Genomic DNA, 13588 nt, shown 5'->3' with positions numbered 1-13588 from the left:
AGAAGCGAGAAAGCCATTTGAGAATAAACTCAAATGTCAGGTGATCTGCTCTTTAGAGAAGCTTCTAGAAGCAATGGCCTGTGCTGATGTGGCTTGTGAAAACAAGTGCTGTGGAAGTGGTGGCTAAGTTTGAGTTCTACCTTCCTTTTTCTGGCCGTGATCCTTTAGATAACCCCGATCCAGTGTTCTGTTGGAGGGCTGTGAAGAAGCCATCAGATTAAGTCTCTGTGCTAGCCATGCCCTGGATGGGCCTCTCTCGCCGATTGACAGCACTCACTGAGACCAAAGGCCCGGTCCAGGCCCATCTCTCTGGGGGGAAACCCAATGCTGGAGGCCTCTGTGTCCTACAGCTGCTGAAGGTCCTCTCCTGAGCCTTTACTTTGGGGCTCCGCCATGCTCACCTGCAGGCCAGCGTTGCATTGCTTTTGGACAGCAAGGATAAATTTGAATTAAACATGGATGTCCTATTTTTTTGCTAATATCCTTGTCGGCTTATTTGTTTTTGGATCCCGCCTAATTTTTCTGGATAATTCCCTTGGTGGCGATGCTCGCTCACTTCACTGAACAAATTTCATACCGTAAATCTGTGACACAAAATATGTGATAAGAGAGAAGTAGGTCAAGATAAAACTTAACCTCTCAAAAGCAAGTTTAATTTAAATCAAAAGGACTAAAGTAAAATGAATGCACAGATACCTGTGGGCTTCAAAATCGTTTATTTGGTGCTTCAGCTGCCAAGGGGAGTAAATATTAAAGTTACTTATATTTGCTGCCGTACACCGTATTTCAACATAACCGGGCATCGTGCACCTCTGCTATGCCCGATTTGGGGTGCAAGGGTGGGAGTCTGAAGCCTCTGCTGTCAGCCCTCATTTTGCTGGTAATTTGAGTCTCTTTCACCATGGGGACTGCCCTGAAAAGGGGTTTCCAGTCTTTAATTCCAGTCGGAATTATCCTAGAGAAGCAGACTGTTGCCTGAATCCTGGCTCGTGGGGGGAATAGGACCTCATCTCAGGGATGGCCTCCTTCACACAGGCTGGATTACTTTGCCAGTTGCTGACCAACCCTGTCCCTTGATGTCTAGCATGGAACGCGCCCCCAGCCTGCCCAGGGCACCAACTGCGGCAGAAATGGTTCACGGTGAACAGCAGGGGGTCATAGTGAGCCCTGGTACTGAGGGGTCCCAGAGACAGGTGCCTGGATGCCCCCAGGCAAATCGTGCTGCTCTGTTCCTCTGTTCTCTGAGAGCACAAATATTGCAAATTCTACAACGCACCCAAGTTGAGAGCTTTCTTCCGTGATTGTGGGAGAGGGAGCTGGAAGGGACCCTGACATCATTTCAAGTAAGAGCAATAACCATCCAGATTTTTCCCCAAATTATCCCTGGTGTTGAGATTGGCTGGTGTATCGTAGCATCAACTTGGAAAATGCCAAGCTGCATATTTTGAGGGCATTTCGCATAGCTGATGGGTGACAGCTCCATAGGCCTGTCTCTGTTGGACATACTCGTTTGGAAACAACAATTAAAATATTTAGTCCTTATTTAATTAAGTTGGATGAAAATGTTTTACGCGTTTCATATTATGAGTTCACCCTTGACCTTGAATAGAGTTGCAGTGGTAGATTCTTCTCATAGTTTCTTAGAAATTTGTGGACTTTGTGTTTTCAGAACTCAGCAAACACATCAATATTTTTCTTTTGATCTGAGACCATTGGGGCTGTCTTTCTTTTCAACAAAATTTCTGGCATTGAATAAAAAAGGCAAAAAAAAAAAAAATCAAATGCCAAGAGACCTTGGAACTATTTTGAGATTTCTGGAAACAAAAACGATGTCTGACAAAAGCAAATTCCTTGGAGATTTCCGAGACCCAGAGCTTTATAATGGACCAATTTGTAAGGAAAGGAACATTGCTACAAAGTGCTTCCTGACATGCGTCGCATCCTTGCTTGTGGTCAGCGTCCCATGGTCATTGTCGCCATCGTGACTGCAGAGTGACTGCCTGAGCCATGCTCAGGAGCTCTCTGTGAGTCAGAGCAGCATCCAGCAGATGTTAAGACGTGATACGCAGGAACTAGCAATATTGCTGTGGAAGCAGATTGCGTCGCCACAACATGGATAAATGAATTATTATTACTGTTATTGTTATGAAGAGTTTCTAGAGCCTTTATTCTTTCCCTGTGAGAACGACCAGAGCGATACACGTGGAGCAGTTATTGGTAGAGACACCTTATGTTTACTTACGGGGCCTTCCGTCCGAGTCCGGGCTGCCACGACAAAGCATTTGCCTCCCCACTGCCCTGAGAAAGCCCGTTTCCCCAGGACCCCGTGGTGGCTGCGTGTGGAGTTGTCTGCAGCTCTGCAGAGCCCTGGTGACCGGCTAGGTCTTGATGGTGGCAGTGCAGTCATTGGGGATCACTCCTTCCCAAATGTCCTCTAGTTGCCGAGTACCCACCAGGGGACCCTCCACCCTGAGGAACAGCGATGTCACAGCGATGTCAGGGGAGATGAAGGACCAGGTGCAGCCCTCAGCGGCAGCACCCCCCTCCTGGGACCCTGTGATCCAAGGACCGCCTGTGGGGGTGCGTCTGGGTGATGCTGGGCTCGGTATGCACTCTGTCAGATCCACAGGAAGAAGCCCCTATGCACATGCATTTCTGAAAATTCAGTGGAACCCACAGACGGCATCAACAGGCCTTGTGTCCTGTCTGGCACAGTAGCTCCATCTCAGTATCTTCTGTGTATTTCTATTTTAATTTTATTAAAAAATGTGATATAAAACCCAGCAATCCTAACCGTCGTGCGACCTCGTGGCAGCTTTTTGTGCTCGTTGATGACAATCATGATGCCTCTCTCCTTCCCTCTGGGGCCTGAAGAAGGGGCACAGGCTGCGTGGTTCCCCACGCAGGCGCTCAGAACAGAAGCACGCCAGAGCCCCAGCACGGCCTGATGAGGGTCAGGCAGGGAGAGGCCCAGGGTCTGCGCTTGACAAGCTTCCGGGTGAGTGATGCCCGCTCAAGTTCGACAATGTCAGAACCAGTGCAAGGAGCGCCAGACCAGTCCGGGAGGCACCTGCCAGTTTCTCGAACCCACCAGACTGGGGGCCACACATCTGTGCCCGTCTTCTCATCTCTAAAATAGAGTAGTGGGATCAGATGAACACTGAGAATTCTTTCTATTTGAAGATTTTTCTGATCATAAAAATATGCTCCTAACAAGCCTTGGCTTATGCTTGAGGAGCCAAGAAACAGGCTGGAAGCTCCATCGCTTGTCATTTTCCTTAAGCTCCCCATGATGTTACCTTTGAGAAAAGCTGAACAATCAAGGTGTTCCAGTGCAGCTTTACCTGGAGGCACGGCGAACCCACAAAAGTGGCACCTAGCACTAGAGTGTAGTTCTGGGACTATAAGTCGGTTGTTAGCCTGTTATCATTTTCTTCAATGAAACAGGTATTTCCATGAAAGAAGTCTATGCAGGCTGTGGTATGTGTGTGTGTGTGTGTGTGTCTCTCTCTCTTTTCTGTCGAGTCTTTTAGGCCAGGTCTTTGCTCTGCTCCAGGCCCTGTCTAAGTTAGACTTCTTTCTTCCCGCAGACACGTTATCTGCAATAACCGTTAAGCATGGTGGTGTCCTAAGACTTTTTAACCATATCTGCGTGTGTCCCCTGCATAAACCCTAACCACATCATGTTTACCTTGACTCTTTTATGGTGTTCTAATAGGTCTGATGTTTAGAAATGTCCTTCTTTATAGATGAAAGTAGACACAATGAGAGGCTCTCCGGTTCAAGCCATGATCAGAAACACGAGAGAACATTTTTGGAATGTTATGTGAAACAAAACATCTTTTCTCTGTTTGTTTTAGCAAGGCCCATAGTCTCAAAGCATTAGTTCATCCGGAGAGCTGGGGAGAACGACAGCACAGCCTCAGTCTCTGCCCCAGAAGGTGATAGTCAAACTTCATAACCAAGGATTGGTGACCACTCACACAGTGACCTATTCTGATGTATTGACAACAGTGGTTCTCAGTTATCAGAGAGACGGTTATGACCAGGCATTTCCTAGATAAATGTTGTAAAAGCTGTCTGAATACTTGAATATATTCTTGCAATAGTTTACAGTTGATCTTATTTTTTTCCTTTAATTGGGTAACCCCAATTCTGTATTCCGGTTTTTCCTATTATAATTTGTTTCTGACTTTATGCATTTAAAATGATAATACTTATTTAAAATGAAAACCCAGGTCCTTTTCTCTTCTAGCTCTAAAATGTTATAGCCAACGGACGCTTTTGATAGACTTGCCATACGGCTGCCTTAGCTGGCCGGCTGCAGATCGGGAGATGGGGTGCCTCACTTGGGGTCCTGCTGGTCTTTTATCACAGTGCACCCATCTATATTAAGAAGGGAAAGAATATCCTATTTATGCCAAAGAGCATTGCAGCATAGAATTCTTAATTTTTCTTAGAGTCTTCAAAATTATGGGTGGGTAAAATATTACAAGTTTTTGATGCCAATAAATATAAAAATAAAAGGCATGCCACTCACAGGGCTACCGTGTCTGTGGCCACTCCCACAGGAGAGCATACTTCCATGGCCTGGTTGCGTTCCCTCGTCCAGCTCAGACTGTTCTAACGCCAGGCCACATGCTGGACCACGAGAATACGCTAGTGGAAACTGTCTGGACCCCAGAGAGTTGACACCACCATGCTCAAAATCACAACCACTTAACTGCCGTTCCAGATGCAGAGCCAGTGGGTCTGTCGACCAGAAAAATACCCAGTCTAACCTTTCATTCTACGTTATATAAATGTGACTCTAAAGTGATTCCATATTCCCAAGAGTTTCTGCCTCAAGAAGAAGCCGTTGGGTGGCATAGAGTGACCATCCCTTGTGTAAGCTAATGCATCTCGGAAGATGGACAAAGGAAGAGTTAAATGAAAACTGGATTCACTTGTTTCTAGTTAGCATGTCCATTTCATCCTGTGGTGTGTTGGACAGGAGTCCCCAGCAGAAGAATTCTCCAGGCTTATGGACTGTCAAGTGGAGGATCACCTGTCCACATCACCATTTCGTGACCTTGTTCTGATCAAGCTTTCTCAGCTCCTTTCCACTGCTGCTCTCCGAAATTTCTGCATAAAATGTTCAGAAAGCTGTCTCTTCCAATTATTGCTCAAGCCTGTTTTAAGTGATTTTAGCAAAGTAGGAAAGTATTGGCTTCCTGTTTAAATGAAAACCATCATTAGTAATAATTACTACAGGGCCAGCCCTGGTGGCCTAGTGGTTAAGTTCAGCTCGATCTGCTTTGGTGGCTTGGGTTCGATTCCCGGGTGTGGACCTACACCATTCGCTGGTACCCGTGCTGTCCCGGCGGCCCACATACAAAAAGAGGAAGATTGGCAATAGATGTTAGCTCAGGGTGAAACTTCCTCAGCAAAAAAAAAAAAGGAAAAGAAATAACCACTATAAAATGTTGTTTATTTCAAGTTTATAGCAAGCATTGCCTTTTGATAGTTTCTGTGACTAATGTATCTTTTTGATGTGTAAACAATTTTATGATCCCATTGGAAAAAGAATCTATTTTACTTTGCCATTGAAAGAAAACACTTAACAACTAGGTAAATAAATTGGTGCGTAAATTACTTACAAAACTCATTATTATTAACCAACAGCTTATCAAAATTTTCTATTAAAAATCTGTTGTTAGCAAGGCCTTGCTAAGTGCAATGAAGAAATTCTTTATTTACAAAGTCCCTGCTGTTTCAGGTATGAACAAAAAGTTTCTAAAAATATATAACCAAATTTCCATCAGAGTTTTTCTTTTGTCTAGTAAAAAGTGATTAAAGTCTTTTATTAGAAGATTAAAATAACAATTTGATTTTATTACAAGATTATTCTTATAATTTTCAGTTAAGATGGATTTTCCTATGATGTAAAAATTGACCATAGTTTAAAAATTTCTGCGAGCCAAAAAGTTCTGAGATAACACCTCATATCCCCTGGGATGGCTATAACAATTACAAATGAAAAAGACAGAAAATAAATATTGGTGGGGATGGCAATAAATGGAAGCCTTGTCCACTTTTGGCAGGACTGTAAAGTGGTTCAGCTTGGAAAGCTGTGGAAAACAGTTTGGTGGTTTCTCTATAAGTCAAGCACAGAATTATCACATGACCCAGAAATTCTACTCCGAGGTGTATATCCAAAAGACTTTGGAAGCAGACGCTCAAACAAAAACTTGTACATGAGTGCCCATAGCAGCGTTATTCACAACAGCCAGAAGGTAGAAACAACCCAGATGTCCACCAACAGAAGGAAGGATAAACGCACTGTGGTCCATCCATACAGTGGAACGTGATTCAGCCATCACAAGGAGTGAAACACCAACACACGCTGCAACATGGATGAACCTTGAAAACATGCTGGTTGAAAGAATCCAGTCACAAAAAACCACATATTTTATGATTCCACTTATATGAAATGTCCAAAATAGGCAAATCCTTGAGGACAAAGCGCAGATCAGTGGTTGCCGGGTTTGGAGGAGGGGGGAAATGGGTGTGGCATCTCACTGGGCACGAGGGTACCTTTTGGAGTAAAGAGAATGTTTTGGAATGAGATAGAAGTGGTGGTTACACAACATTGTGGATGTACTGAATGCCACTGAATTATACACTTTACAAGGCAAAATGGTGGTTTTTGTGTTTTGTCTAGTTGTACCACAATGAAAAACATTATTGCCCTCATGTTTTGAGGATTTAATTTTCAAACGGTTAAAATTAAACTGTCCAGAATAAAGTCTCAACAAAACCACTGAATTAAGGACCTGCTTAATTTTTAATGGAACCACAAGAAGTGTCAAGCGTAAAAATACAACGAGGGTAGAAATTTATGCCCTGTAAATACAGCTTCCCGGGGAGAGTGTTGAACCTCTCTCTTCTGTTGTTTCAGAAGTGATGGAAAAGTTGGAAATTTGGGAATAACATAATTTTGAGGCTGTGCTTGCTATTTTGATTTCTATAAAGAGGGGCATGCAACTTCGCCGCAGTGTGTGTTCATTAACCGTGTAACGGTTCGACGTGACGTTAAGGACACAGGCAGGGTTTCAGCTGTACAAGATGCATCCATTCTAGCGCTCTGCTGTGTGACACAGCACATATAGTCAACAATAGAGTATTGTGCATGCAAAAATGTGCTAAGATGGTAGATCTCATGTTAAGAAGTGTTCTTACCACAATAAAATAAAGAAAGAAATAAAGACCACCCAAGAGAGATGCTACTAATTTTGGGAGCAATTCCCTAATGTTTCTGCGTATTTCAATAGATTTGACTCAGTCGGCTCCTGTTCAGGTGCTCCTCAATAGTGGAGACCTGGTACCTGATTGGGAATATCTGGATTTAGGAGTAACAAGCAGGTGGTATGAGGTGAACAGCACTTTTATTTAAGGTGCTTACAGGCTTATTTCTGAAGCATGGTTGACACAAGCCCTGCCATTTCAGACTGCAGAGTCTTAACTGTTTCCTAGGACTAAATAGTCAGCAACATGCCAGATATAAATTTGAAATTTAATGTTCTATTGAACTCAAGAGCTGCAAATTTGAGAACCATCTGCCCAGTGGCAAATTCGAAGTCTTTCAAAGGTCTCCAAGCCAGGAAAGAAGCCCATGAGTTGTCTGGAAAAGGTATGCTTTTTTGGCATGTTCTACGACCGTTCAAATACTAGAAATAATTTGTAGCCCCATGTGTACCCTAGCAGAGACCTCGCAAGCTGGAACCCAGGTCGCTTTTCCTTTTAGACAGTCAAATCACAGGTTAGACTTAAAAAAAACGAGGACAGAAGTCCGGCAAAGCAGTGATTTCTCCTCCGCTAAAACACAGATTGCATTAAAACCACATGTGGCTGAGCGCTGGCTGGCCAGGCCAACACGTAGATCAAGACGTGCGGCACGGAGCCTGGATCAGAGAGTTTCCTCCAATGCACAGGTCCTACACAGGATCCAGTCTACCGCCCATGGCTGCACAGAAGTCCCAGTTTGGATTTCCAATGGCAGAGTCCGCATTCAGCACCACGACACCACCAGAGCTATCGCCAGTGGCCCAGTGTCCTGGAGCGGGTGCCCAGATGGCATTTTGTCCCAGCCAGCAGCTTTCACTACCAGGCAATCAAAAAGTCACCATCTAACGACGCTGGGCAGTGGACACGTTTGAAGGAGTATCTCTCAGAGTTCAGAGAGCGTTTAAGATCTAGACAACTTGTTATTTCAATCTGGAAACACTTAAGAAAAATGGGGAAAGCCATTTTTTTCAAGTTTTAAAATTCCAACGACCTACATCGGAGGATGGGCCAAAGAAATGAAATACGTCCTTGCGGTGGTGTCCTAGGGCGTGAGGCCCGGGGTGGCAGACTTTCTGGCATTCTTCTCGAATGGTGGTTGCCAGACTCCTTAGAGTGTGTTCGGTGAGGCTGGGGTCACGAAAAGATAGGCCCTTGTTAATGGTCGTCTCATACATTTCACTCCTTTTCCTGGAAGTCTGAAACGAGCATCAGGTATGCACATCCTTTCTGGTTCCCCAATCTCATGGTCCAGCGGGATTGCGCAGCGAGAGGATGAGAAAGGTTAGCCACACCTCCAGGGGCGCGTTGCATCCTTGCAGGTCATCGCTGTGCTCCTGGTACGCACGCATCTTGATGACTGGGTTTAGTTCTGCATCAATTAATTCCTGCCATCCAGAGGGAGATGAGATATGCCTGAGTGTTTTTAGACTTTATACTTTTTTACTAGTCTATTGAGTCTCACAGGATATCTTCCTCAGGAGCAGGAGGGACATCATGCCTTATATGGAATTATCCTGCTGTACTAATTTTAACATGAATATTTGAAAATTTGGGACAGAATGGGAGGAGGGCTAAGGATATTTGATCCTTTTTATCTGATTTATTGTCAGACTCTCTATTTGAAGTTGGAAGACGCAGGAGTTTAGTATCACTCTGAGATCATAGGGAATAAAGATACAAAGAAAAGAGGGTGCCATGGTCTTCAGATTGGACAGGTCCCCGGGGCCCCCAGCGGTGGGCCAGAATGTCACATGCCCTCTGAGGTGCCCCAGTGCTCCCTCCCTCTGGGCCACAGTGTTTGGTCTGATTTTAACCGTGGCTTCTAGACCCAGCCCCCACTTGGCATGTGGACTGGACCCGGTGTGCTCAGATGGACGTCCTTGGACCAGAAGACAGTCTGTCTGTACTGGCTGGATTACAGCTGGTGTGTCTTCATTTCCATGAAGTCTGTGTGTTTCACCAGGATAAGCCCAGTAACCCTTTCTGAGCCTGAGCTTCCCTGCTCGTTAAGTGTAGAGAAGATCCTCCCTCTGCTTACCACACAAGCATTTCCTGGGGTTGGGATGCAATGGGAAGCCCGAGGTCTGGCCTTCTGCCAGAGGAGCCCCTCCAGCCTCTTCAGCCTCTGTGCTCCTTGTGACTCATGCATTTGCATCTTCCCATTGCATAACTGGTACCTCTGCCCTGTTCTTTCCTGCAGACGTGTCCAGGTGTGTGGCCGAGAGGAAGTACACCCAGGAGCAGGCCCGGAAGGAGTTCCAGCAAGTGTTCATTCCGGAATGCAAGGATGACGGCACCTACAGTCAGGTTACAAACTCAGTCTGGGAGCCTCTGCACCCGGGCGATCGGGGGAGGCGCCAACGAGGATGGCAAAGCTCGATCCAGGAGGAGACAAAAGGGGTGTTCATGGGAAAATCATTCTTTACATTTTAGAAGTTGATTCCTAGCAAAGCTCAGGTTCATAAATAGGGGTGTAAGTGAATTTATTCACTCCTTCCTTGGGGCAGGTATTTATGTCATTGCTATGCTGTTCACCTTTGTTACCGTGTGGGTTGGCATGGGACAGCTTCCTCAGTGAGATGAATTGGACCGTGCTAACCTGGCTCATTGCTGAGAATCTAATTTTAGTTTAATTTTGATTATAGTGGAGCACACACTGAAAGTCATAGAGCGTTAGCGCCAGCAGGGAGCTCCCGGGGTTCAGACATGAGATGCTGAGACACCTCAAGTTTCTGACTTTCCTTTGACCAACAACGTCAAATAAATAACCCAATTCTCTATCTTGAGTGTGTCAATATTATTACGGTCAATACAATTATCCCTCATTAAGGAAAAAGTTTCCTGAAATACAATGCTAACTATCATAGCTTTTCATAGAAAAACAAAACAAGATCTGCTATAAACCATCCAGCAATAATGTGAATTTTCTGTATTTTTACAACAATCATTTGACCTGTGAAAGACTGAGGAAAGAGAGAGAAATGCAGAGAGGTTGGAGCTACAGGAAACGTCCACTCTGACTAGTTGGTGTGGAGGGAGCTGGTGGCAGGATAGACACTGGGGTGACCCAGGGGGTGAGATGGAAAGAGCGTCTCACCAGCAGCCAGATGCCAACCTGTTTGCCTCGATTCTGCCTGGACCAACTGGGAGACACTGAACAAGTCTCTCGACTCCTTGGGGCCTCAGTTTCCCCATTTGTAAGATGAGGGCTTGGGCTCCATCTCCAAGGTAGCAAAGACTAGACGCTCAACGGTTAAGGTGCCAGCCCACACTAGCATTCAGTAAGAGTGCCTTGGGTGGCTTTTATCGCTAAACTCTCGTGTTCCAGGTTATCACACTTTCTTTCACTGAGTGTTCAGGGTAGCGACTTAGGAAGCACTGGGCATCTTAAGACCTTTGCTGGAAACGATGCTGTGGAAGGCAGAGTGGACTTTGTCAACAGCGAGGCGCTGCACCTGGTGACCCCTGTCTGTCGTTTCCTCAGGTCCAGTGTCACAGCTACACGGGATACTGTTGGTGTGTGACGCCCAATGGGAGGCCCATCAGTGGCACAGCCGTGGCCCACAAGACACCCCGGTGTCCCGGTACGTCTGACCTAATTTATGGCGTGGACCTTCCTGACTTTAGTTGGCTGTTTTTCTGATCTTCTCACCTATGTTTGCTCATAACTCAAAAGAAATTCAGTTTAGGTCGCATTGTGAGGAATGGTGACAATGGGTTTGTGTCACTGGACCAAGACTGAAATGTTCTGAAACCTTTGTTTTTTAAGACAGCTTAGCTAGGTCTGAACCATGGCAGGCTATGGCGATTCTTAATTTTCAGAAATCACCACAAGGACTGTAGTCAGTAGTAGAAATGACTGAATGTTTTCTTTGGCCAAAAAAAGCGAAAATTTCTGGTTTTGTTTGTGTATGTTTGCAAAGAAAAAGTGGGTCATTCTTCATGGTTCCATGTCCAGATGGTGTGTTAGTGTTATTTTATTACTCATAAGAGGACTTGATGTATGGAAGGCAGTAATATTGGCAGGAGAATAATCTATAAAATAGTCTCTTTTCCATTAATATTTTACCAAAAATGTTATAAATGATTCAGATCATTTTTATTTGAAAATGGTCTGCCATGTATGCTTAATTAATTGGTTGGGGAGCCCTCTCAGACCATCGATGAAGAAATATGATGATCGTACATCAAAATTCCCAGGTTAGATTTGCTAAAACAGGCAAAACATAAGCACAACAATAATTAAGCATTAAAAGCATCTTCCTGATCTTTTTTGTAAAATACTGAAACATTGGCACTTAGAGTTTACTTTCAGACTTATTCCTATTTAGGGGGCAGTCATTTTGTAATTAGAAACTCTGTTCATGATTCAGACATTTGTACCAGGAGCCAAGGCACAAGTCAGAACTTGTAACTGTTGGCGAATGATGCCATCCGTAATTAACAGTAACATGAAACCTAATATTTCAAGAGACTGGTCATCAGTTAAAAGCCAATGGGTGTGCATAACGTGGAATTAAAATACATTTATTTTTAAAAACTATTTGGTCATCCAGGACCTAAAAATGGCTGAAAAATATTTTTAGTGAGCCATCATTTTCACCTAATAATTCTTTTACAAGCTCATGAAAGAAAATGAAATGAAAGAAAAAATTAATATATTAAGTTGACCTGTGCGTGGGTCCCTCTCTCTGAAGGCTACTTTGACGGACTGACTTTACTTCTTCTGCATGTTAGCATTTTGAGTCAGGCTTTATTTTACAAAGGAGAAAACGGGGGCATATCTGTTTCCCGATTTTAGTGACAATGTTTGAAAAATTAACTATCGCCCAAAAGAACTTTCTTAGAAAACCATGAGCGAAATTGGCTGTATTTCTTACAGTCTCCAAATAATGCTTCGCTTTTGGAATCAAACCTCTGTGCTGTTCACTCACATTATTTTTCCAACCAGGCAGCAGTAACGTTTTACTGTATAGAAATATGCCATTTTGTTCACTGCACATGTGGATTTTTGGTCCAAGTGATGGCTTATGGAAGAAAGAGTATTCTGTCCTTTTGCTGTAAAGTCTGGTGCTGATTGTGTGGACAATGCCAGCGAGAAGGAGGGAAAATGTTTCAGATTAATTGTTGCAGTGTAGATGGAGCAGGCTCTCCTCCAAGACCGTGCTCTCTGTAAATGTGGGTTCATTTTCATTTTGTGGCGTGGTTTTGTGGCTGTGACCTCGATGTTGACTTGGCCAGTGTCATCTCACACCTGTTGGTACCACTAATATAGCCCGTAACCCCCATGGAGTTATGGGAAGACTCTGTTCATCCCCAGCTGTGTTTGGGCTTTTTATTCTGCAAAAAATGTGGGTGTGGGAGAGCAGACGCCTGTGCTAAGAACACTTTTGGAAACTTCGTAGAATTGTGGTGAATTGTTGAGAGGATTTTGAAATTTAAGAAAGAGTTTGGGAGGGTCGACTTCACATGCTCACACATGCATGAAGAGTTTCTGATAAACTGCAGTGGAATGCAATTTTTTCCCAGATGTAAACACAACCTCACAAATAATGCAGAGAAGCAGAACAGTAAGGCATCACTTTGCATGAGACTGAGATTGATAACATGGGTTACGATTGGCCCCACTTTTCATCTGCAAATACTCAGGGAGCACAGTCTCCACATGCATCCTCTTACAGATGATGGCTGCTATGCGTTATCCGCTATCTGTAATTTCCGTCCAATTTATTAAAATTGGGTGAACTCCAGTGTTCAACCATTATCTTTTGCCCTGGAGTTCACACCAAGCTTACCTTAAAAGTACACACTACAAAAACTTCAAAATCAGAAAAAGATTTAAAAGGTAGCCACAAACCCTAGCTGTCACTTATGTGTGTGTGTGTTTATTATGGATACATGCAAACGCAATGTGAAGCAGGCCACATGGGGAGGGAAACAGACATCTGTGTATCGGCCCGATTTCCATGGAGTGGAGAAGCCCTGCCTTTGAATCCTTCCACCTTCTCGCTTTTCCCAGAAAGACTTTCAAAAGAGGAGGCTTCCTTTATTTTACGATTATGTATTTTTTAGCTGTTAATACAAAACACCCAAATTCCCATTAATCAATAAGAAAAATAAGATATGACACAATCTAGCAGAAAAATCTTGAGCAGGCAGCATTTTATAAATGAGAAAATCCTAACGACCAGAGAACATAGGAGAAGTTGCATAGATTCCTTAGTACCAGGACAATGCAAATTAACACCACAATGAGCTTCCC

The 13588-nt window shown here is 44.1% G+C and overlaps 1 protein-coding gene across 4 annotated transcripts in view; it reads left to right on the top strand.

The window, feature by feature from the left end:
• SMOC2 (SPARC related modular calcium binding 2) overlaps positions 1-13588 on the top strand; it is a 170274-nt gene that overhangs the window by 48483 nt on the left and 108203 nt on the right. For all 4 annotated transcript variants that reach the window (XM_014843198.3, XM_044761224.2, XM_014843199.3 and 1 more), the window contains exons 3-4: positions 9527-9633; positions 10811-10910. In XM_014843198.3, coding sequence (XP_014698684.3) covers positions 9527-9633; positions 10811-10910 — 207 coding nt within the window. The remainder of the gene's footprint in view (positions 1-9526; positions 9634-10810; positions 10911-13588) is intronic.

This window comes from Equus asinus, chromosome 1 (assembly GCF_041296235.1).
Source record: "Equus asinus isolate D_3611 breed Donkey chromosome 1, EquAss-T2T_v2, whole genome shotgun sequence".
NCBI lineage: Eukaryota > Metazoa > Chordata > Mammalia > Perissodactyla > Equidae > Equus > Equus asinus.
This window is presented reverse-complemented; position numbering and strand designations above follow the sequence as displayed.